This window comes from Diabrotica virgifera, chromosome 5, assembly GCF_917563875.1.
Source record: "Diabrotica virgifera virgifera chromosome 5, PGI_DIABVI_V3a".
NCBI classification, from domain to species: domain Eukaryota; kingdom Metazoa; phylum Arthropoda; class Insecta; order Coleoptera; family Chrysomelidae; genus Diabrotica; species Diabrotica virgifera.
The window spans coordinates 245,657,523-245,682,637 of NC_065447.1; the positions used below are offsets into that span (position 1 = coordinate 245,657,523).

The 25,115-nt window shown below is 34.4% G+C and overlaps 1 protein-coding gene across 2 annotated transcripts in view; it reads right to left on the reverse strand.

Moving 5' to 3' along the window:
* LOC126884758 (1-phosphatidylinositol 4,5-bisphosphate phosphodiesterase epsilon-1-like) overlaps window positions 1-25,115 on the reverse strand; it is an 890,827-nt gene that overhangs the window by 307,118 nt on the left and 558,594 nt on the right. For both annotated transcript variants that reach the window (XM_050650976.1, XM_050650975.1), the window contains one exon: window positions 3,275-3,408. In XM_050650976.1, the coding sequence (XP_050506933.1) occupies window positions 3,275-3,408 (134 nt within the window). The remainder of the gene's footprint in view (window positions 1-3,274; window positions 3,409-25,115) is intronic.

Consider the following 25,115-nt stretch of genomic DNA (forward strand, 5'->3'; position numbering starts at 1 on the left):
CCTGTCATTTGACATGTTCTACGTGTCTACCTTATTAAAATGTCCAACATGTTTGGTGGAAAAATATTTTTTCCACCTACCTCTACCGAAAGTATACTTTTCCGGACCTAATTGTAGGGAGCAAAGTTTTACTTTTCCTCCCTAGGGAGGAAAAGTAAAAGTGACGTCATGGTATTTCATTCATGAAATATAACTTATTGACGCCCTGTACAATATCTATTTTCTATTACGTCAGTATCTATATACTTTAACGTTTATTTATAATACACCCTGTATTTTGCATAATGGTAAAAACAGTAAATTGTTATTTTGATTTAACAATGTTTACATTAATAATTTGACTTATATTTGACAGTTGACAGTTATATTGTACCTACTTGTAAGTTTTAGTTCTAATACATTTTGTTGGTTAGTTACATAAATAAATTAAGTAAAAATGAAAAAATGACTTGTTATTTGAGGAAGGTGAAAAAACCATATTATGTATAACGTGGGAGTAAAGTGCCTTCTCCTCCCTTGAATGATTAGTGGAGGAAACTTCATTCACGGGAGGAAAAGTAGCACTTTCCTCCCTTGTTATACAAGTAGCTATTTCATGTGTCATATAAAGAAATTATAAAATCATAAGCATAAATCTTGTCAGGATGACAAGTTCCAAAATTAAAATCACGTTCCGCAATTAAAACTTCCTCTTTTCCAATGTTCCCAAACATTAAAGTTTGTCCGACTAGACACCGTTAAGCTATTAACAAATTTTCAGCTTGCTATTAATAAACTTTTTTGGTACGTGCGATCCAGGCCTATATATTTTAAATGAAAATAATTGTATGCATTAAACATTGTATTAAATTTTGTAATATTTAAATGAAAAGAGTGCATTTATATGTAAATATAATAATACAACTAGTAACGTAATTAAAAATTACACGTATTTGAGTTATTTTTTATAAACAATTTTATTTTGATAGTTTTTCGTTACATTGTTTTTGGTTTCTTTGAAACCAAGAAGCATGAATAAATTTATTTTCCTTTTTGTTTCATCTGGTATTGCTTAAATAGTCTTAATAAAACGAAGAATATCCAAATGCGACTAAAGGTTAACTATACAAGGTTAAGGACAGTGACGTCGATCATCATCATCATTCTCTTTGCCTTATCCCTATGCGGGGTCGGCTTCCCTAATTGCATTTCTCCACACAATTCTATCTTGGGTCATATCAATGTTAATCCCCTTTACCAACATGTCCTGCCTTATCGTCTCCCCCAGGTCTTCTTTGGTCTTCCTCTCCTACTCCTACCAGGAATCTGCACTTCAGCTATTCTTCGTATTGGGTGATTAACGTCTCGACGTTGAACATGACCAAACCATCTTAACCTATGCTCTCTCATTTTGGCATCAATTGGTGCCACATCTAGACTTCCCCTAATATACTCATTTTTAATTTTATCCTTCTTTGTCACTCCACTCATCCATCTAAGCATTCTCATTTCCGCCACATGCATTCGTTGTTTCTCTTTATTTTTCACTGCCCAACATTCAGTTCCGTGCATCATAGCCGGTCTTATGGCTGTTTTATAGAATTTTCCCTTCAGCTTCATTGGAATTTTTCTGTCACACAACACACCACTCGCTTCTTTCCACTTCATCCATCCAGCCCTAATTCTACTGCATGCATCTGCATCTATTTCTCCATTACTCTGTAATACCGATCCCAGGTACTTAAAACTATTGCTTTTCACAATCATTTCACCATCCAAAGATACCATTTTATTTGTAGTAACTCCATCTTTAAATGAACATTCCAAATACTCTGTTTTTGTCCTACTAAGTTTTAAACCTTTTTCCTCCAAGGCTTGTCTCCACTGTTCCAGTTTTTGTTCTAAGTCTCTTTCACTATTTCCTATCAACACTACATCATCAGCATACATTAGGCACCATGGAATACTACCCTGTAGTTTCGCTGTTATCTGGTCCAAAATTAATGAGAATAAATAAGGACTAAGCACCGAGCCTTGGTGCAATCCTACTTTCACCTGAAATTTATCAGTCTCTCCCACACCTGTTCTAACACTAGTCGTTACTCCCTCATACATATCTCTCACAATCTTTACATATTCGCCAGGGACTCCTTTCTTATTGAGTGCCCACCACAGAATCTCTCGAGGAACTCTATCATATGCTTTCTCAAGATCAATGAATACCATATGAGCGTTGGTCTCTTTATTCCTATATTTTTCCATCAGTTGCCTTACAATGAAAATTGCATCTGTTGTTGATCTGCCCTGCATAAAGCCAAATTGATTATAGGATATTTCAGTTTCTTCACGTATCCGTCTATCAATTACTCTCTCCCATATTTTCATGGTGTGGCTAAGTAGTTTTATAGCCCTGTAGTTTGTGCATTGTTGTATGTCTCCCTTGTTTTTGTAGACAGGTACTAATATACTGCTTCTCCATTCGTCTGGCATTTGTCCAACTTCCATAATTCTATTAAATAGACCTGCTAGCCAACTTATTCCTGTCTCTCCCAATGCTCTCCATACTTCCCCAGGAATATCATCTGGTCCGACTGCTTTTCCTTTCTTTAATATTTGAAGCGCTTGAGCCACTTCCTCGTTTGTTATTCTGGTAACCATTGCTGTTACTGTCTCCGTTAACTCCACAGGCTGTCTGTTAAATTCTTCATTTAATAAACTATCAAAATACTTTCTCCATCTCTTTTTGACATCCTTTTCGTGAATTAGTATTTTATTATTTTCATCTCGGATACATCTAGTCTGATTGGACAGTGACGTCGATAGGAGAAGAAAAGGTTGGGTTTATGGAAGGTGGTCGGATACCCTGTTTGATTTTAAGGCAGTTGATAGAAAAAGACGGCGAAAGAGCAGAGCTACAATTGGTATTTATAGGTTTTTAGAAGGTGTAAGACACAGTTTCTAGACAAGAGCTATGGAGACGCATGACAGGGAAAGTAAGAGAAGGCTCCATGCTCTGCTCTTTTCAGATGATATAGTGTTAGTGGAGGAAAGAAAAAAAACTGTGGAAGAGAATTTGAAGAGTTGGGGAAGGCCACTAAAGAAATAGAACTTAAAGCAAGGAAGTAGATAACGGAGTATTTGTAGTTTTAAAGAACAGAAATAGTAGGGGACTAAGACAAATGATTTAAATTGGAAAAAGCAATGGAAAAATTTTGACGAGGAAAAAAGTCTTTGGTTTAAGAGTAAACACAACAAATAACATCTCTCTTATATACATATAAGCCATATTATTTACCTGATAAAAAAGTTGATACTCAGTGTCGGCCAGGCGAAGGGCAACCTCTTCAGGGAAGTGGAGCAACTCCCGCAACTCCTCCAGCTCTGCGCAGTAACTTGTCTGCGCTGCGAGAGGAATCCCTTTCTCCAGCTCTGCAACAAAATAATAACATATTAAGTATTTTGTCCAATTCAGAATTTAAATTAAAACTGTAACTATATAAATATAGATTTGCTTTCTTTTTTAAAACTTAACGGAAGCACATTTTTATACACAGGAGGATGAATCCAAAATTGTTAAAAGTTATTTTAAACACACAGAAGGCAAAACGTTGAAATGAAACCGATATAACAGATATAGAGACTTAAAAAAATTAGATATAGTACATAGAAAACAGAGCATTTTATATGTCGAAGACCAGTAGTTTTAGCTGTTACTTCAATATAAAGTTCATAATCATAACAAATCCTGCTTTCAGTGCGTCAACCAGAGAAATGTCGAAATATATTATCCTAGAATGACAATTGTACATCAATACATACAATATCCATCAACGAAGAGGAACATAATTTTCCAAGTTCTATGTAAAATAATCACTTCTTCTTCTTCTTCTTCCTTCTTGTATGTTGGCTTTAAAACCTGTTTGTTCTTAAATATTAGCCTCCTAAATCGTTTAAGTTATCGCAACATCTTTTTCTTGGTCTGCCAATACTTCTTCGTCCATTTGGTGACTTATTTCGTGCTATTCGTACTACCATATCCTCTGCCATTCTACTAATGTGTTCGTTCCACTCCTGTTTCCGTTTTGTCACCCATCCATTTATGTCTTCTATATTGCATGATCTTCTTATGCTTTCGCTTCTCTCCCTATCCAGCAGATTTTTCCCTGATATCCGTCGGAGTATTTTGATCTTTGTTATTTCTAGTAGTCGTCTCGTTTTAGATGTGTCAGGTCTTCTCTCCGCCGTGTATGCTAATATAGGTCTAATTGCGGCTTTATAGATTATTGCTTTTGTGTCTTGTCTTGGGTGTTTGTTTTTCCAGATTGTGTCATTAACAGATCCCGCCGCTTTACTTGCTTTTAAGTTTTGTTGTCGTACTTTCTCTTCAACATCTCCGTAACTAGTTATATCTATTCTGATGTCCAAACATTGCTTCCTGCTTTATTATTTTCCCATCAATTTCGATTTTACATCGTAGTGGGTATTTAGATGTTGTCGTACATTTGGTTTTTTCTGCTGATATTATCATATTGTATTTCTTGGCTTTGTATTGAAGACGTGTATTAATCTTTGGATATCGTCTTTTGTCTCGGCGATTAATGCGTCGTCGTCTGCATAACATAATATTTGGATTTGTTTGTTCCCCATTCTGTAACCATGATCTTTACGTACTGCTTCTATTATTTCGTCCATTATTATATTAAAGAGTAGTGGGCTTAGGCCGATGCCACATTATGCGTTTTGACCGGATGCGTTTCCGCCGCATCCGGTGAAAACGCATAGTGTGACAGATCGGTCCGGTTGCGTTGGAAACGGATGCGTTTTGAGTCATCGGTACGCGCTTTCAAACTGCACCAGACTAAACGCATAGTGTGACAGGTCGGTCCGGTTGCGTTGGAAACGGATGCGCTTTCACCGCATCCGGTCAAAACGCATAATGTGGCATCGGCCTTAATGAGTCACCTTGCCTGACTTCGCTTTGTACTAGTATAAAATGCGTTAATTTTCCATTTATCTTTACCTATATTCGATTATGAAAAGAGATGTTTTCGATGGTTTGTATAATATTGATTGGTATGTTTCTTCTATACAGTAAATGTAAAACGTTTTCAACTTGGATGCGATCGAAAGCCTTTGTCAGCTCTATAAAACATAGATATGCTGGTTTATTATACTCAATGGCCTTTTCTATGATTTGTCTCAGTACAAATACGGCGTCTACGCAGAATCTTCCGGATCTGAATCCTTGGTGTTCATTAAAATAATCACGAGAGAGAGAATTTGACAAACTATGATGCACTGAAAGGAGGGCTTTGTATGAACTTTAGTCAGTTTTGTATTACCTAATTTAATATAATTTTATTTTATAACAAATACAGATGTTTTTTATTGCTGCAATATTATTGGAGAGATTCTGAAGACTACTACCCAATAAACTGAAAATAATGTATGATTTTATAGGTAACGACGGCTTACCTTGGAGAAACATAGACTTAAAAGCTCAAAAAATTAGTTTATTAGCTCTTCTTCATCTTCTTCTTTTTCTGTAGACATGACTCTGTATGATTTTCAATGTGCCTCCAGTAAGTTGTCATTCCATATTTTTTATGGTCTTCCCACTGATCTTCTTCTTATTGGGGAACCGTCTCTTGTTGACCTATTTATTTTTATTCGGCTTATGTATATTATATCGGTGCTTTTAGCTCTGTCTGGTAGTAACTTAACATCGATTTTTCTATGGGTTTTCATATCTACTCTTTCTAGTATTCTTTTTCTCTTGTCTGCGTTAGGTCGTGTTCTGCCGCGTATGCCATAGGTCTGATGACTATTTGGTAAATTTTGCTTTCAGTTCTTTACCGATATTTTTATTTTTACATGTTTCATTAAGGCAACTCCTGGCTATGTTTGCTCTATTTACTTGATCTTGTGCTATCTTGATGTTGTTCATTAAATTGCTGAGCTGTCATATTAGCACATTTATTGTTCATACAATACAGCGAAAATCGATCTACCCTTTCCGGAATGGAATAACCATGGTAGTGAATTTTCAAACACTACAAATTAATGCTTACAACTAATAATCACAAGGTACTTCTCTAGTTTTACATTTCTTTATGTGTTTATATCATACCATTTACTATTAGTGTGACAAATGTGACAAAAGAAGTTGAGCGAAGAAAGGAATTAAAATCTAAACCATTGGCGCACTAAATTACCTTATTAAGCAGGTTAAAATTTAATGTTTAAAAGTCTTTTTAAATAAATAAAATAAAGTAAATAAAGTATTGAACCGGATTTAAAAATGTAAATACTAATATAATATAGGAAGTTGCAAAAAAGCGTTAAAACGATATATTATTTGACCATCACTGCCAATAATCATGTTGGGGTAATTCTTACAATGAGTCAGGGGTCAAAATAAAATAATTGAAAATACCGTTAGACCAGGGCGCATCTGTAAAAATATTAGTACATTTGGACGTTGAGAGGTGACTCAAATTATTTTGCAGAAATTGCTTGAAAATAAATCAAATGATAATATTTGAGTTATCCTCCCTCTCAAAAAGGTCCGAAACATTGTTTAAATAATCAAAATGTCAAAAAATTAAGGAAAAATTCGAATTTTTTCTTGGTTTTTTGATTATAACTTTAAAAGTATTCATTTCCGAGAAAAGTTGTACTGACATAAAAGTTGCATAATTAAATTTGATATAATATAGAATTGACTAAAAATTTAAAAAATAGTCACCCTTGTTGCAAAATAGCAATAATTGTGAAAAAAACATACAAAAACAAGTATTCGCATTTTACGTTTTTCAACCATTTATTCTAGACTTAAAAAACAAAAAACAATACTGTAAATTTCTTTAAGATCGGTTCAATAGATTTTGCAAAATAAATTTTGCAACCAGCTTTCGTAAAAAAAATTCATTTTTTCAAAATGTTACAGGACTGAAAATAAAGCAGATAGCAAGTTGAATTTTTTTTTGCGTATAGAAGTGTACTGTACCTTTCACTTGCAATTTTGCAAAATTAAAATTGATTAACACCACGGCGTCAGGAATTTTTTAAATAAACATTAATTATTAGTGCTACGCGCAGGACAGCGGATAGTTTGCTCTGATTGGGCATTCCAATGACCTTTGTTAAAGATTGATACATTTTAATTTTTATTACATCTCGATATATATAAATAAATTTGTTTATTGCAAAATAAAAACACATACTCTATCCTTTGAAATAACACTTTTATTAGCAAAAACTTTCTTTGTTCATATATTTTAACTTAAATAATAAAAGTTTATTATTTTTAAACATATGCAATTGTTTAAACAATATTTCACAAACAATTATAAAATTAGTTTGATTTTTGTGGAATTAAAATATTAAAATACAACAAAATATAGAGTAAGAAAATAATATATTAGATAATGATTGGAAGAAATTTTTGTTGGAAATCAACTTGTGTGAATCGAACACCGCTGTCCTGCGCGTAGCACCAAAAATTATTGTTTATTTCAAAAATTTTCTGACGCCGTGGTAACTAATCGATTTTAATTGTGAAAATGGCAAATGAAAGGTACAGTACACTTCTATAAGCAAAAAAATTTCAACTTGCTATCTGCTTTATTTTCAGTCCTGTAACGTTCTGAAAAAATGAATTTTTTGTGCGAAAGCTGGATTGCAAAATTTATTTTGCAAAATCTATTGAAACGATCTTAATGAAATTTACAGTATTGTTTTATTGTATTATAAAGTTTTTCTGAATGAAAGATGAAGGTCCTAAGTGTAGCATAAATGGTTGAAAAACGTAAAATGCGAATACTTGTTTTTGTATGGTTTTTTCGCAATTATTGCTATTTTACAGCTAGGGTAACTATTTTTTAAATTTTTAACCAATTCTATATTGTAGGAAATTTAATTACTCAACTTTTATGTCAGTACAACTTTTCTCGGAAATGAATACTTTTAAAGTTATAATCAAAAAACTAAGAAAAAAATCAAATTTTTCCTTCAATTTTTGACATTTTGATTATTTAAACAATGTTCCGGACCTTTTTGAGAGGGAGGATAACTCAAATATTATTATTTGATTTCTTTTCAAGCAATTTCTGCAAAAAAATTTGAGTCACCTCTCAACGTCCATCTCAAAACAGATGCGCCCTGGACTACGTAGAAAGTATCATCATTTAATAAAAAATTGACCTGTCACTGGAGATTTGAAAAATGTTGTCGTAGTTCTAGATAATGTCTCTGTTTAGTTTTAGTCCGGTCACCCTGTATATATAAACCTAAAAGCATACCCAATCCCATTATTTTAATATAATATAGATAAATTTTTAACTGAAATTTATTCGTGAATAATAGCGTAATAACTTTAACGCCATCTGTTGGAGATCTGAAGAAATTGACCTGTTGGAGAAAAACACTGAATTTTTTTTGTGTTGTATACATGGATTTTTTTGGGCGTATGCATATAATATGGTATATATTTCCTCTTAAGTGCTCTTAAATATTCACAACCGCTTGGTGGTGAATATTACTGAATAAGATAAGTGACCCACATGTCGTATCTTAACAAACATGGCGCCGCATGACAGCCTAAGGGCATTGTATGCAACACGATAACAATGGATCTATCGTAATTTGATTTTCTATGAAAACTAGGTAATTATTCTGCTTCTTTGGTCCTTATTGAATAAACCTATATTTTACTTCAGTTACAATATATTAACAATTCACAATACGTGACTAACTCATAACAACTTGTTTACAATAATATCTAAGACCTATCCCAATAAGGTTACGCCATGCTTGCGTCTAATAACAAAATATGAATCACCGACTCTTTTACTATTCTGTATTTACACCCGTCAAACTATAACAACCACACGTCTAGTTCAATGTCGTGTTTACTTATTGTCTTTTACTTGGTAAGGTTAATACGAGTTAAAAGAGTAATAAGGTTATTCAAAATTAGGCGTAGAACATATTTTATATTAACTACACAGAGGGTCATAATATCACTACATGGGTTTTTCAAAACTTTGGTCATAGTTCCTAATAGTGCCTTTGTTTAGTTTCGTCGGCCACCCTGTATATATAATTCTATAAAAACATACCCAATCCCATTAATTTAATATAATATAGATTCATTTTTAACTGAAATTTATTTGTGAAGGATATTGTAATAACTTTGTCGCCATCTGTTGGAGGCTGGCATAAATGGACCTGTTGGAGATAAAACCTGAGTTTTTCAGGCGTATATACATGTAGATAATATAATAGAGGGTATATATTTCCTTATTAAATATTCAGAACCGTTTGGTGGTAAAATCTATTGAATAAGATAAGTGACCCACATGTCTATCCCAACAAACATGGCGCCGCATAACAGCCTAAGGGCATTGTATACAACACAACAACAATGGATCTATCGTAATTTGATTTCCTATGAAAACTCACGCACGACGTACAGGCACAGGCTGATCATTGCTAGCTGATGCACGATTGACAACTACTCTCTCTCTCTATGTATGTACGATAATTAATGTGCAGTTCGGTATAGGATGAGGATGGTATCAAATCTTGGCTTAAGCAGTCAATTTGTATGAAAACTAGCTGGAGTTATGGCGTGGAGATAGGAAATGATGAATACCTCTAGGATTATAATGCCACCGCCGCTGCCGCCGCCGAGAGGTTTGACTTCGATGAATAAATTACTACTAGCGCCAAGGGCGGCATCTAGTTGCCTGAAGATGCTATAATACAGTGTGTCCCTTACAACATATTCTTTAAATTTAACACAAGCAATTACAGTCAGACCTGCCTATTAGAATACCTCTTAAATGAATATCCCGGTTTAAGGAATAAAAATTTGAGGACCCGAAACGTTTCTACTAGCGACCAATGATCGGTTATTAGAATATCCCGGTTATGGGAATACTTTTGATTGGCTCGGAGGCAATAGGCTCCAATAAGCGAGTTCGACTGTATTATATATATATATATATATATATATATATATATATATATATATATATATATATATATATATATATATATATATATATATATATATATATATATATATATATATATATATATATATATATATATATATATATATATATATATATAATCGGTTTATAACGTTCTACGACGTCTTCCGATTCCCAATCGCCATTGCTCTCGATCGTAGCACATGTCTTCGTTCAAGCCTCTTTCTCCGATTTCCCTATGGATTCCTTCTATCCAGCTTTTCCTAGGTCTTCCTCTCTTCCGCCGTCCTTTTGGTGCCCATCGTAGCACTTGCTTGGGTAATCTGTCTTCTTCCATACGTTGTACGTGGCCAAACCATCTTAGTTGCTTTGTTTTTATATCGTCCATTATTGTATGCTTTACATCCATTATCTCCAATATTCTTGTATTTCTGATTTTTTGTATTCTTGATATACCAGCAGATCTTCTCCAGAAGTCCATTTCAGTTGTTCTGAGCATATTTTCGGATTTTTCTTTAAGTGGCCAAACTTCGCTGCTGTATGTTATAATGCTCTTAACAATGCTGTTATAGATGTTACGTTTATTTTCTTTGGAGATACTTTGGTCCCATAGGATTTTGTTCAATAATGCGATAGCTTTCCTTCCTTGTGTGCACCTTTCTTGGATATTCTTGTCCAACGTTCCATCTTGTGTAATTGTAAGACCCAAGTATTTATATTCCTGACAGTGATTAATAGTTATTTCATTTTCCAACGCTAGATCCTGCTGTATACCTCCAACGCACATATATTCCGTTTTCTTGGTATTCACTTCTAAACCCCAGTTCCGGTACTCTTCTATGATTTTTCGGGTCATATATTCAATATCGTGATAATCCTGGGCCATAAGAATCTGATCATCCGCAAAACATAGAGTGTATAGCATGTTATCATCATTTAGCGGTATACCCATATTCTTACATTTCCTTTTCCAGGATTTCAAAACTTGCTCTAAATATATTTTAAATAGTGTCGGCGATAGACAGCAGCCCTGTTTAAGACCCTTATTCACTTCAAATCCTGACGAGATTTCCTTGCCTAGCTTAACTTTTGCTATATTATGTTGGTATAGATTTTTTACAGCTTTAATGAGGTTCAGACTGATGTTAGTTTTTTCGACTGTATCGACTGTATTAGACTTCCTCAAACCGTCTACATGTGCTCTGTAAAAACACCTGACTGTCAGGGCTGACAACGTTGAGTCTGACTGTGGCATGGTTTTATCATGGATTGGTATATTCATTTCTTCATCCATGATAAAGCCTATACTGACATATGCGGCCATCGTGTGGTGGCCCCGTGCTTGACTGTCTTCAGTCAAGGTCTAGTTGGCTCATCTCCAGCGGTTGGCAAGCGTTGGCATCTCAGGAGCCATGAGGACCACTCCCACAGCAGCTCTTGTGGTTCTGCTGGATTGACCTCCTCTACATCTCACTGTAGAGCACGAAGCCATGATGGCAGCCTATCGTCTCAACTGCTCTAAATACTGGTTGAGAATAAATGGGCGGATGGTCCATTGTGACATTTGGAGACAGGCTATCGAGTGATGTCCTGTGCTTTTCATGGTACAGGAGAGCATGGCCCCTCAATTTGAGTCCTCGATTTGGATCCTCCTTCTTGGTTCAATTTCCTGACCTAAATGAGTGGGTAGAACGAGAACCCACACTAATCTGTCAGAATGGGCTCACCTGTATGGTGGTGGAGTCGGATTTGAATCTAGCCAGGGTCTCTGCTCTCATGCATTAGTGTTTCAGGCCAAGATCTTGGCGATCCTGGTATGTGCTCAAGAGATTACAGATAGGGCTTGGTCAGGCAGAACCATCTTATCTGCTCTGACAGCCAGGCAGCGCTAAGGACTTTGGAAGCGCCCATGATCAGCTTTAAGCTAGTTTTTGAGTGCAAGAGAACACTGGATGATGTTGCTCTGACCCACAGAGTTACGTTGGTATGGGTACCGGGTCAAACAGGTGTGGTAGGCAACGAACGGGCTGACGACCTGGTAAAACAGGGCTTATTAACTCTGCCTATGAAACCCGAACCTGTTATTGGGGTGCCCTTCAGTACTGGTCGGGGTAGTCTCAGGGAGCTTCTTCTGCGGAGGTTCCAGGACTTTTAGACCAGTTGTGGATGTTTGTGTTCCACATAGTGGGGCCAGCCAAAATTCTCACAGCCCAACTGCTTCTTCCAGATCGTAAAGATGCTCCCTGGTGCTTAGTATACTCACCAGCCACTGTAGACTCCGACGGCACCTTCATCTACTTGGATTGGCGAATAGTTCACCCTGCCGTCTACTTAATGAGGAGGAGGGAACCTTGGCCTATCAGAGATGGCAGATCCTGAGATCGGCATCTATGCAGCCGAGCCAGCTGAGCGACTTTTCTTTGAAGAGACTTATGGCTTTCTGTGAGGCCATAAGGTTTCTGGGGATTAGACGTTCTGGATGGCATCGGCAGGATAAGCTCAGATTTGCAGACCCTGCTGATTCTGACAGAGATGGGTGCCGGTGCAGCCTGAGTCCCAGAAACACCAAAGACCAGGTTCTTATGGACCTGGTCTGTAAGATAGGGGTGATACAATGGACCCCCCATAGGACGTCTAAGTGTCTGAAGCTATGTACCATACCACACCATATCATTCAAATCACTCATATATTCTATATCACCATATTTATCACTCAAATATTCTATAAGTTATTTTTCAGCGATATATTTGAGGAAAATTCATTTTGTTGTATTAAATTCCTATCTAACATGATCGTATTTTTTAATTCGCCATTTAATGTGTTCATCCACCTCCAGTCTTAATTAAAACCGAATACTTTTCTAGAACTTTACGATCATCTTCCACTAAAAAGTTTAATTTTCCACACGAAATTTCGCGATAAAACCGTAATGTCCCAGCTTTATAATGATTTTAAAACATTTTCTTCGTATTCGTTGAACATTCAGTCGGATAAAGAGTTTAAAAGTAGTGCACGAGTGCACAGATAATGGCCTGACAAATAAAAGCTTAAATGCTTCTTACTTTAGTGTTGTAATACTTTTTAAAACTACAAAATGTCGGTGGGAGATTTAAAATAAATGGAAGAGGATTTTAGTTTCTATTTATATGGGAGGCTATAAAGATGATGGATAGTGATAAAGTTTTATCATTCATATAAAATGCCAACTGTATAATACGAAACGGTGTTAATCACCAATTTTTTTATTAAAACCTTTTTACACATTTAATATAAGTGTTTTAAACTAAGAAACTAAGTGGAAGATAATAATTTCAGGTATTTTAGTTTGCTGGGAATTGTTATCATCCAAGTGTATAACAGTGAAAAGTATTCTGGATCTACAAATATGTTCACCGTTACTCTCTGCGATACAATTTAACTAGTATCCAAGGTAAACAATTTGATCAAGTTTGATATTATTCACATATTATATAGTCAGTTTAATATTCTGTTGTTTACTTATTACGATTATTTTGGTTTCCCGTATGTTTCCCGAATACATGTGTAAGCTTGCAAACCTAAACGGAAAGGGCATAAACATACATAGAGAGCAACTAAGTTAGCTCAGGTTCGCGGACGACATAGTCCTGATAACAGATCGCATTGAACATGCCATTGAAATCTGCCAAAGGCTCTACCATGCCCCTATACAAGTGGCTTTAAAGATCCTGAGTCAAAAACACAAGTGATGACAAATCTCGTTCTGAGTGAGAACATCAACATAGCTGGAACAAGTATAGAACAAACATCAGCATACAAATGTCTAGAGCATGAATTTCACGTAAGTAGATATAAACAGACCAATGAACTAATACGTAAAATAGGGCTGACTTGGGCGGCTTATAGAAAACTAAGAGATATTTTCAAATTAGCTCTTCCCATCTACTTAAAGAGAAAGGTCTTTGATTAATGTGTGCTGCAATGTGCGTAATGCAACGGTCTATGTTGGGATTAACGCTGAGAGACCTGTACGATAAAGCTTGTACATATGTGAGAGTATAAATATACTCTCAGAGGGTATGATATATGGACTGTAGTTAATAAGGATATTTTTGGTTTACTGGTTCAGGTGGAAGTATAAACAGACAATATTTACATGTAGATAAAAAGTCTTACCAAACTGTGAAACCTTGTCCCGAGCGCTAAAGCCGGTCACACACGAATTGACTGTTCCCGTTATACGTGCCTCGCGTTTTGACCAGGGCGCGAGGATATATATCCACTGATATATATCACGATATATATCGTGATATATATCATGATATTTATATTATAAATATCGTGATATATATCAGTATTTTATTTCGTACTAATTTTTACATAAGAAGGCATTGTGGCAAATGCTAAGGACTTTCTAGAAATATTGCATCCTGTTTCAGTGGCAGTTGATAGAATGCAACGAGACTTAACGACAATTGGTGTCAAGACCTGAATGATCAACCAATTCAAATTAAGAACGTTTATTACAAAAGGAGGAATATGGCTCTAGGTTCGCCTCATTGTTTGACAAACTTACTGGACCATCGCTTTTTGGGAGAAAGACTTACTGCCGAACAAAAAGAACAGGCTTTAAATTCAATCAATACATATTTTGTTCCGTTTGTAATGGCCCTAACTTCGAAGTCTAAACCTTTTCCGTCTTTCATGTATGGTCCAAATTAAAAAAAAAACATCTCCATTATTATGGTGGAAGTCTGTTCCAATCGCTTAATCTGCTTGGCCTAATAAAAACACATTTCTCGAACGAATTAACCAATTACTTACAGCAGTAGCCTCAACGGCAGGCATTGAAAGGTGCTTTTCAAGCTTTGGACTTGTGCATTTCAAATTACGAAATAATTTAGGTATTCCAGATAAATAATTTACAGAAAAGGCTGCTAAATTTGTATTCATGTTTGAATATTTAAACAGTTTTTCATACCAAAAAAATGACAATTTGGAATGGATTTGGCGTGAAGAAGAAACTGAAAGAAGGGAAAATGAAGAGGCAGAATTAAGTCTTGGGTGCTTTACTGGTTTTGATTCAGACACTTCCAATGTTGAACCTTCATCTTAACTAATTTTCTAAATGATTTTGTTTTTTAAATGTTCAGAATTTTAAGTTATTTTGGAAAAATAGAAATACCTATATGTTTATGTTAATGTTTTCAATATTTTTAGTTAATTTAATTGTTACTTGGATACGCCTATCACTTTGTGTAATATGCCTTATGTAACATACTACCATAAGTACGTTTGTATTTTTGACAAAAATTTTTGTATTTTTTATTTAAGTAAAAATATATCTTTTATTAGTTATTTATTTTTTTTAAGTAAAAATATATCTTTTATACTGTTACATTCTATAGACTCTTATTTTGGTCAATTTAGTTTCTCTATTGAAATGTTTTCCAAAATATCATAAATATCATATAAATATCACATTTTGGATATATATCGGATATATATCATATATATCCGATATTTTGATATTTATATAAATATCATGGATATTTTGTGCCTCTCGTTTTGACTGCTGCGAAATCGTGTATGCCGTCACTCGCGGATTAACTGTTCGTGCACGACTTTTGATTGTTCGTTTCAGCCCAAAAGAAAAGCTATACCTTTAAGAGATGAGCGGTACCCGAGTTGACCCTTCGAAAGGCACTAGAGAAAAAAGAAAGATTTCTTCTGTCGCGATTCCAAGTGTCCAAGTATTGTCTATTGGAAGGTATGGAATTAGCAGTGGATGAACTAGGTGGCACTGGAAAGGACAGGATTGGCCTGGTACTTATTTAAAGTTAAGGGTTGTAATAAGAGATTTAACAGAGTAAAAAATATAATACACTAGGGTGCGAAATTAACCGGACACCTTAAAAATTAGTCATTTTTAATGTCGCGAATTTTCATAAAGCTGTTGTCCGATTTAAGTGTGATTTTTTTAATATATTATAGCCTTATTCTTTAACAATATTGCTGTAATAGAAGTATTGCTAAACCGTTAAATGTTACTTGTATACCGGGTGTATCAATCAAACTGTGTTTTTTCTCAAAGTTCGCATCACCCTGTGGTATATTGTAGCATTTATAAAATACTGAAATTAATATCCAACTATAGCCTCATGTTTTATCAACATTTTTTTTATTCATTCGCTTACTTACATTAAACCATAAAAAAGTTAGGTACTTTAACATCTAGCCATGTTTTTCATCAATACAGGGTGTTTTTAAATAAGTATAGCAAATTTTAAGGAGTAATTCAGCTTGAAAAAAGAGTGGCAGTTTTCTTTATAAACGGTATGTCCGCAAATTCTTCGTTTGCGAGATAGGGGGTGCCGAAAATTTTCTTACAAACTGACGATTTATTTATTGCTTTAAAACCGGTTGATATATGCAACTGAAATTTGGTGGGTGTTAAGATGTAATTATTGCACATTTTTTTACATACAATTAAGAATTTAATTTTCACCATTGGCGCGCATACGGGTAATATGACGGCTCATATTACCCGTATGCGAGCCAATGGTGAATAATTAATTCTTAATTATATGTCATAAAATTTTCAATAATTACGTCTTAAAACCCACCAAATTTCATTTGCATATCTCAACCTGTTTTAAAACAATAAATAAATCGTCAGTTTGTAAGAAAAATTTCAACACCCTCTATCTCAGAAACGAAGCATTTGTGGACATAGGTTCATAAAGCAAACTGTTATTATTTTTTCATGTAGAATTACTCCTTGAAATTTGCCATACTTGTTTAAAAATGCCCTATATTGATGAAAAACATGGCTAATTGTTAAAGTACCTAACTTTTTTATGGTCCAACATAAGCGAATGAATCAGAAAACAGAATACTGGAAAAACATGGAGGCTATAGTTCTGTTTTAATTTGACTATTTTATAAATGATAGAATATTCCACAGGGTGATGCGAAGTTTGAGAAAAAACACAGTTTCATTAGTACACCCGGTATACATTGAAAATTTACCTGTTTAGCAACAATATTATTACAGCGATATTGTTAGAGAATAATGCTATAGACGTATTATAAAATCACTTAAATCCCACAACAGGTTTGGGAAATTCAAGACATCAAAAATGACCCATCTTTAAGGTGTCCGGTTAATTTTGCACCCCAGTGTATTTTTGACATGTGAAAATTGAACAAGATCAATAACTAACACAGAATTGCTCCGTAGATTGGGAGTAACCGATGCAATCAAAAGAATATCGACCTTAAAATGGAACTGGACAGGAAACGTCGCGAGAACGAAGGACGGCAGATGGACAAAACGTATTCTCGAGCGGAGACCCAGACAGGACATCTTTCGAAATAAAGGACGACCACCAACAAGTTGCACAGATGATCCGAAGCTGATATACCACAATTTAATGCAAGCGGCTGAGGACAGGGATTTGTGGGGTGAACTACGGGCGGCCTAAGTTCAGCAGTAGACAAGTATAGGCTGAATGATAATTACGATGTAATATCGTCTGATGACATTGTAATATTTTCTTTGTTGATTTTATGTTGATACGATAACCTGATAAGGTAAAAGGAAGGGGAGAAAGAAATATTTTGTATCTTCTTGTCTCTCGAGGTGTACCAGCCATGTTTTTAGGATACCCTTTTTTTGGGGCATACGTATTTGCAAAGTTCATGAAGTTTTGACACAACCCTAACAACCGATTATAATGAAACTGTCTTTTCTAATAGTCCAGGAACCGAAGCTTTTCACCTCGCAATTTTTACAGAATGAATCGATGTGCTTGAAAATTTGAGAATAAGTAGTGGATAGTCCAAGGATCAAAATCTATATGATGGCGAAAGGAGCTTTTACCATGGGGGTGGCTGCCACCCCATCTAGGGGGTGAAAATTTTTTATTATATTTTGGCCTCAAAAGTTGATAAAAACGTTCATTCCAATCAAAAATGTTTTATACATTTTTTTGATAAAATTAATAGTTTTCGATTTATTCCCTATCGTAAGTGTCAGTTTTATATCGAAAATATCAATGTTTTATCAATTGTACTCATTTACGATTCACTTAATTTTTGCCGTAGAAAACATTTTTTCCAACCAACTTCTTGGGAATTAAATAACCTACAATTTCATATTTAAACATTTTTTCGTATCTCTGACGCTAATCTTTCTATTCTGAAGCAAATGACATTTTTACCAAACTACAAAAATTCGGTATTCGCTTTTAACTCTAGTTTTTTAAAAACTAATGATTTTAAGCCACTCAAACTTCTAGAATCTATTAATAATACACAAATAAAGAAGAATGAATAAGGCCAATGACTAACTTTAATTAGGGTGGTGATTAGGGCGGTTGCTTCCGATCAGTTTTTCGCTGAAAAAAATATGGACTGACATTATTTTCATTATGTCTTAATTTTTGGGCTAGAGACTTTTTTATATTTGTGGTGATACATATTCTTAAGTACTTTAGATTAGTTTAAACACGTTATCCTCGAAAAATGCATATTTTTCCCGTCTTTTGACTTTGAAACTACAATATTTAGCATTTGACGAAGAAGAGCTAACATTATTAAGTATAGCTTGATTTCTATTGGTATTAAAGAAAATTAAAAAAAAAACGGTTTTGTTTATTTTTTTAAAAGGTACATTTTTGTTAAGTAAAGTTGTTTTGATAAAACGAAAATCTTTAGAGTTATTAGCAAAAAACTTATTAAAAACATTGATTTTTTCGATATAAAACTAACACTTTCGATAGCGAATAAATCGAAAACTATTAATTTTATCACAAAAATATATAGAACGTGTTTTGCTTAGAATGAATGTTTTTACCAACTTTCGTGGTCAAAATATAATAAAAAATTTCCACCCCCCAGATGGGGTGGCAACCACTCCCATGGCAAAAGCGCTTTTCGGCATCATATAGATTTTGATCCTTGGACTATCAGTGGAAAGTCCAAAGATCCTACTTATTCCTACTTATTCTCAAATTTTCAAGCAAATCGATTCATTCTGTAAAAATTGCGAGGTTTTGTCCTATTTTAAGCTTCATTACTTGGACTATAACACTTTGTTGACCTTTTTCACTTTGTTTTATTTTTTAAATCCTTATGAGATATAGAGCAAAAAAAATTTAAAGCAGCAAGTATTAAAAAAAGCAGATTACTGCTTATTGCGCTTAAAAGTGTTCGCAATCGAGTTAACAACCCCAAAAACATTTTTAATACCGAGGTCTACGCCTGTATCTGTCTCCAGTTTAATTTTTTACAAGCCTTTCCACCATTATATTCGAAGGGATTTTTTTACTTAATGTCTGTCGTAACGTAAAACCAATTTACGATTATCTTAGAAGCTCGAAATAAAAAATTAAATAATAAGATTATATAAATTAAATAAGAGGTCATAAAATATCTACAGCGTTAATCCTGACAAGAAATAAATTTCTAGGGTTAACAACCCCTCCATTCTTAATATATAAGATGAGGAAAATGAGTGGGTAGTACACTAGATAACTCATTTCGTTAATTGGTTTTTTATCTTCATATATTTTGGAAGTTTATAGTCAACATTTAATGCGAAAATAATTATTTTTTCGTGTTCGGGCTACGGCATTAAATGGCACTTAACAAAATTAATATTGATGAAGGAAACTTGCCAATAAACTGATATTTTAAGCCTTTGTGTCAGTCCCGAGAGTAAAGAAATACGACTACTTTTTATATAGTATACTTCACTTTTTAGATTATTGCATAATAAATGTTTTGTTTGTAGCTTATTTTCCCTGCCCACTTAAACACTCGTAAAAAACAAATAAACTCAAATCCTCGACATACTTCAATAGATAACCCAATAACCTCGTTTTCTTAAGTGCCAAAAGGCCCATATTTTCCCAAACGAATAATTCAATGACTAGACCTTTCAACCCCTTTTTCAAATCGTTTAACTCTATCGTGCGAATCTCTATTCCAGAATAACCCAGTCTTTTGTTTCCAAGCTGTTCCCGTTTCCTCCACCCTCCGGCCGGATTCCATAAAACTCGAGAAATACGGTTCAAACGCAGAAATGTGACTTTGAATAAGCTAAATGATAACGAGAGTTTTTTATGAAACAAGAACCGGGTGAGTCTTTAACTTTATGTATACAAAAAAAAAAGAAAGAAATTACAATATGTCAAGAATTAATTAATATTTTCTATGTCGGAATAAAAAAATTAAACTTTATGAAACTGTGTTTAGACAGAAAACTGGTTCTTGACCGATTTTTGTTGCAGTAATTTTATTATAACATTTTTTTTTGTACACAAACTTCCTCAAATCCTTCTTGTTTCTTGCCATGTTCTTCGCTTGTTCTTTCGTGACTTCCCTTTTGTCTAGGATGGCGGTAATTTCATCGTCCCAGGTCTTCATGGTCCTGCCCTTCCGACTTTTCAATTTTCTTCTTGCTTCCCAAACTTGTTTCACTGATCTTCCTTTATCCATTCTAACCATGTAGCTGTACCATCTCAGCTGGATTTCTTCGATTTTTTTCTCTATTGATTGGACTTTCTATTGATTGGACGTTCTCTTATTTCCTCATTCCGTATCCTATCCATCCTGTTCACACCTAGTACTCTCCTTAGCTATTTCATTTCCATGCTTTGCAGTTTCTTCTTTAGTCTGGTGGTGAGCGTCCAGCTTTCACATCCAAATGTTAGGATAGGTACGAAAACTGTGTTGTAGATTGTTATCTTGGCTTTTTGAGATACTTCTTTTTTCGATAGAAATGTGCTCTTAATTGCATGGTAACGAGCGATCCACAATTATTGGGATCAAAGCAATCCGTGGAAAAAATTACGTATGTCTTGTTTTAATCTGAAAGACAGCCGGAGTGTGACGTCATGACCAACTGCGGCTATATTCAGTGTTGTTATGATCACTTTGACTTTCTAAAATAAAGAATAACGATTAAAAACACGTTGAAAATATACCCATCTCAAGACCTCTTAATTCGTATTAAGTTAAAATTTTGCTTCCTCTGCTACTTTTTGTGTTCAAATATAGTGTTTTTTAAGTTGACATATGTACACTGACAAGTATCTGTCAAAGTTGACGTAAACTGGAAATTATATCTGAATTAATAATAGACATGCACTGTATAGCTATCTCTGTCGTTCAGTGCAACCTATGGTGACAATAATTTTGGATCACACGTTATATTCGGGTTGCATTTGCTATTCTAGTATGTATCTCAGTTTCTTGTGTACCTCTACTCTCTATTTGGACTCCCAGGTATTTGGAGGTTTCAACTTGTTCTAAGGTGTGGTTATTGATTTTAATTTTTGTACGTTTCCGTTTGTTGTACGTTTTCCCACACACCATGACCTTGGTTTTCTTTCGTTAATCCTCAGATTACGTTTTTTAAGTTTATCATTTCGAAATTTCTATGTCCAACATATATTTTTGATGTTTCGTCTCTCGTTTTCTTCATTACATCATCCAGAACAATATTGAACATCCTAATACACCTCCTTGTCGTAAGCCATCATTGACTCTAAACTAGTCGGATTCCATATTATCTGTTCTTACTCTGTTTCTTGTATAGGCTCATAATAGCTTTTCTGAGTTTAGTGTCTACTTCTCTGTTCATTAGGTTTTTGTCCATTTCTGTCGGCAGGTTTCTGTCAAATGCTTTTTCTAGATCAATCAAAGCTTTTTCTAGATCTCTATTCCAGAATAACCCAATGTTTTGTTTCCAAGCTGTTCCCGATTCCTCCACCCTCAGGCCGGATTCCATAAAACTCGAGAAATACGGTTCAAGGGCAGAAATGTGATTTTGAATAAGCTAAATGATAACGAGATTTTTTATGAAACAAGAACAGGGTGAGTTTTTAACTTTATGTATACAGAAAACGAAAGAAATTACAATATGTCAAGAATTAATTAATATTTTCTATGTTAGAATAAAAAAATTAAACTTTATGAAACTGTGTTTAGAGCGAAAACTAGTTCTTGACCGATTTTTGTTGCAGTCATTTTATAACATTTTGTGACCATGACAAACATGGATTTTTTTTTTCGTACACAAACTTCCTCAAATCCTTCTTGTTTCTTGCCATGTTCTTCGCTTGTTTCTTCGTGACTTCTCTTTTGCCTAAGATGGCGGTAATTTCATCGTCCCAGGTCTTCATGGTCCTGCCCCTCGGTCTTTTGAATTTTCTTCTCGTTTCCCAAACTTGTTTCACTGATCTTCCTTTATCCATCCTAACCATGTAGCCGTACCACCTCAGCTGGACTTCTTCGATTTTTTTCTCTATTGATTGATGACTTAAGACGTTCTCTTATTTCCTCATTCCGTATCCTATCCATCCTGATCACACCTACTACTCTCCTTAGCTACTTCATTTCCATGCTTTGCAGTTTCTTCTCTAGTCTGGTGGTGAGCGTCCAGCTTTTACATCCAAATGTTAGGATAGGTACGAAAACTGTGTTGTAGATTGTTACCTTGGCTTTTAGAGATACTTCTTTTTTCGATAGAAATCTGCTCTTAATTGAATGGTATATTCGGGTTGCATTTGCTATTCTAGTGTTTATCTCAGTTTCTTGTGTACCTCTACTCTCTATTTGGACTCCCAGGTATTTGAAGGTTTCAACTTGTTCTAAGGTGTGGTTATTTGCATTTGCTATTCTAGTGTTTATCTCAGTTTCTTGTGTACCTCTACTCTCTATTTGGACTCCCAGGTATTTGAAGGTTTCAACTTGTTCTAAGGTGTGGTTATTTGCATTTGCTATTCTAGTGTTTATCTCAGTTTCTTGTGTACCTCTACTCTCTATTTGGACTCCCAGATATTTGAAGGTTTCAACTTGTTCTAAGGTGTCGTTATTGATTTTAGTTTTTGTACGTTTATCTGTTTTCCCACATACCATGACCTTGGTTTACTTTCGTTAATCCTCAGATTACGTTTTTTAAGTTTATCCCTCCATATTTGGAGGTTTCTCTTTAGTGCGGCCTCGTCTCTTCCAAACACCACAAGATCATCTGCAAATGCGTTTTTTGCTATTTGTATCATTTCGAAATTTCTATGTCCAACATATATTTTTAATGTTTGGTCTCTCGTTTTCTTTATTACATTATCCAGAACAATATTCAACATATTGGGGCCTAATACACCTCCTTGTCGTAAGCCATCATTGACTCTAAACTAGTCGGATTCCATATTATCTGTTCTTACTCTGTTTCTTGTATAGGCTGATAATAGCTTTTCTGAGTTTAGTGTCTACTTCTCTATTCATTAGGCTTTTGTCGATTTCTGTCCGCAGGGTTCTGTCAAATGCTTTTTCTAGATCTATGAAAGCTTTTTCTAGATCTCTATTCCAGAATAACCCAGTGTTTTGTTTCCAAGCTGTTCCCGTTTTCTCCAACCTCAGGCCGGATTCCATAACACTCGAGAAATACGGTTCTAGGGCAGAAATGTGACTTTGAATAAGCTAAATGATAAAGAGAGTTTTTTATGAAAGAAGAACCGGGTGAGTCTTTAACTTTATGTATACAAAAAAAAAGAATAAAAATTACAATATGTCAAGATTTAATTAATATTTTTTCCGTTAGTGTAAAACAAAATAAAACTTTATGAATTGTTTGGTATGAAAACTTTTAACATGATTTTTGTTGAACTAGTTTTATTATAACGTTTTTGTGATCAGGGCAAAAATAATCATTAAATTTTTTTCTATTTAATAGACACGAATTATGGTAGGGGAGGAAAGTATAAAGTATGCTAAAAATAAAAAAAGTTAAGTTAAGGTTTCCATAAAGTGGGGGACTTTCCATTTTTTTAATTTAATTTTCCATTTCCAACAATGCCTTTTTCCGATTATAGCGTCATCTATACACAATTCAAAAAAAAAGTCTCGAATAAAAGTTGCTTATTTTTACGTAAAGAATCCAAATCTTCAATAAAAATTGGCGGCTCCTATTTAATATTTTAAAGTAACCCCCCACCCCACTTCCGTGGGGAGGTCGTGTTTGCTGCCATTCGATAGATTTTTCAAAAATATTGAATACGTGTATTTTTCAGTTTTTCGATGTGATGTTCATTTCGCAAAATATCACAGGGTTCGTATTTAAAATTTTAAATTTATCCCCCACCCTCTTGTGTTTGGTATTATTCGATAGATTTTTGAAAAATATCGAAAACGTATTTTTTAGTTTTTCGATCTGACGTTGATTTCGCGAAATATTCGCTTTTTGTGAAACTTTGTGACCTGCCCATTTCCTTACGCCCCACTCAAATCGTCAGATTTTTGAAATATACACTCTTTTGCATGTACTTAAGTTACCTTATCTTAATCTGACGATTTCGAGTTTTTCTCAGGATAGATTTTTTTTCCGGACTGACCTTAACGAACTCCCCTGTATTAAGAGCCAATATATGGTAGAGGTTTCTCCACGTGTGATAATCTGACGCGCTCGAGTAACTGCCAAAATCCCCGCTTGGGCTCCCCTACCATTAGATGCTTAGAACAATACGATCTCATCAAACAATATGATCAATCAGCAATTTTTTTCTAGCCTAATTTACTATAAAAGACTAACGATAAACTCAATAATAGTAGGTACCGTTAGGTTCTGTTAAGGCCATCGGTACATAATTCGCAAATATTTTACGGGTATCCCTACTTTTTCTGTCTTTACACAGCAAATTACGTGTAGTAAAATTCACACTGGTATGGATATGTAAACATTACTAGAATGTCATTCTACTTGAAAATGTCATCATTAATTTAAAAAGATGGCTTTTGAATGTTCTTGGATAACTGTTATTTTTATAATTGCAAATTATTAATTATTCAGTTAATAAATGTGATATTTTTTTCACTAACTATGTATTCAGTGATTGTAATAATTTATATGTACAACAAAAACTAATACTCAATCGAGAAAAGAGGAATAAAATGTTTAAGTGATTTTTTTAATAATATATTGTTACTATAGAACGCTTATAAGTTTGAACATCTTTAACAACAAAATACTTGTTGTGACCTCAAAGTTTAAAATGTGACGTCACAATCCTTTTATTTTCTGCCGACACACTAAACGTCAGCTTAAAATCGTTGCTAGTAAATAGGCTAGTTTTTTAATCTGAATTTGT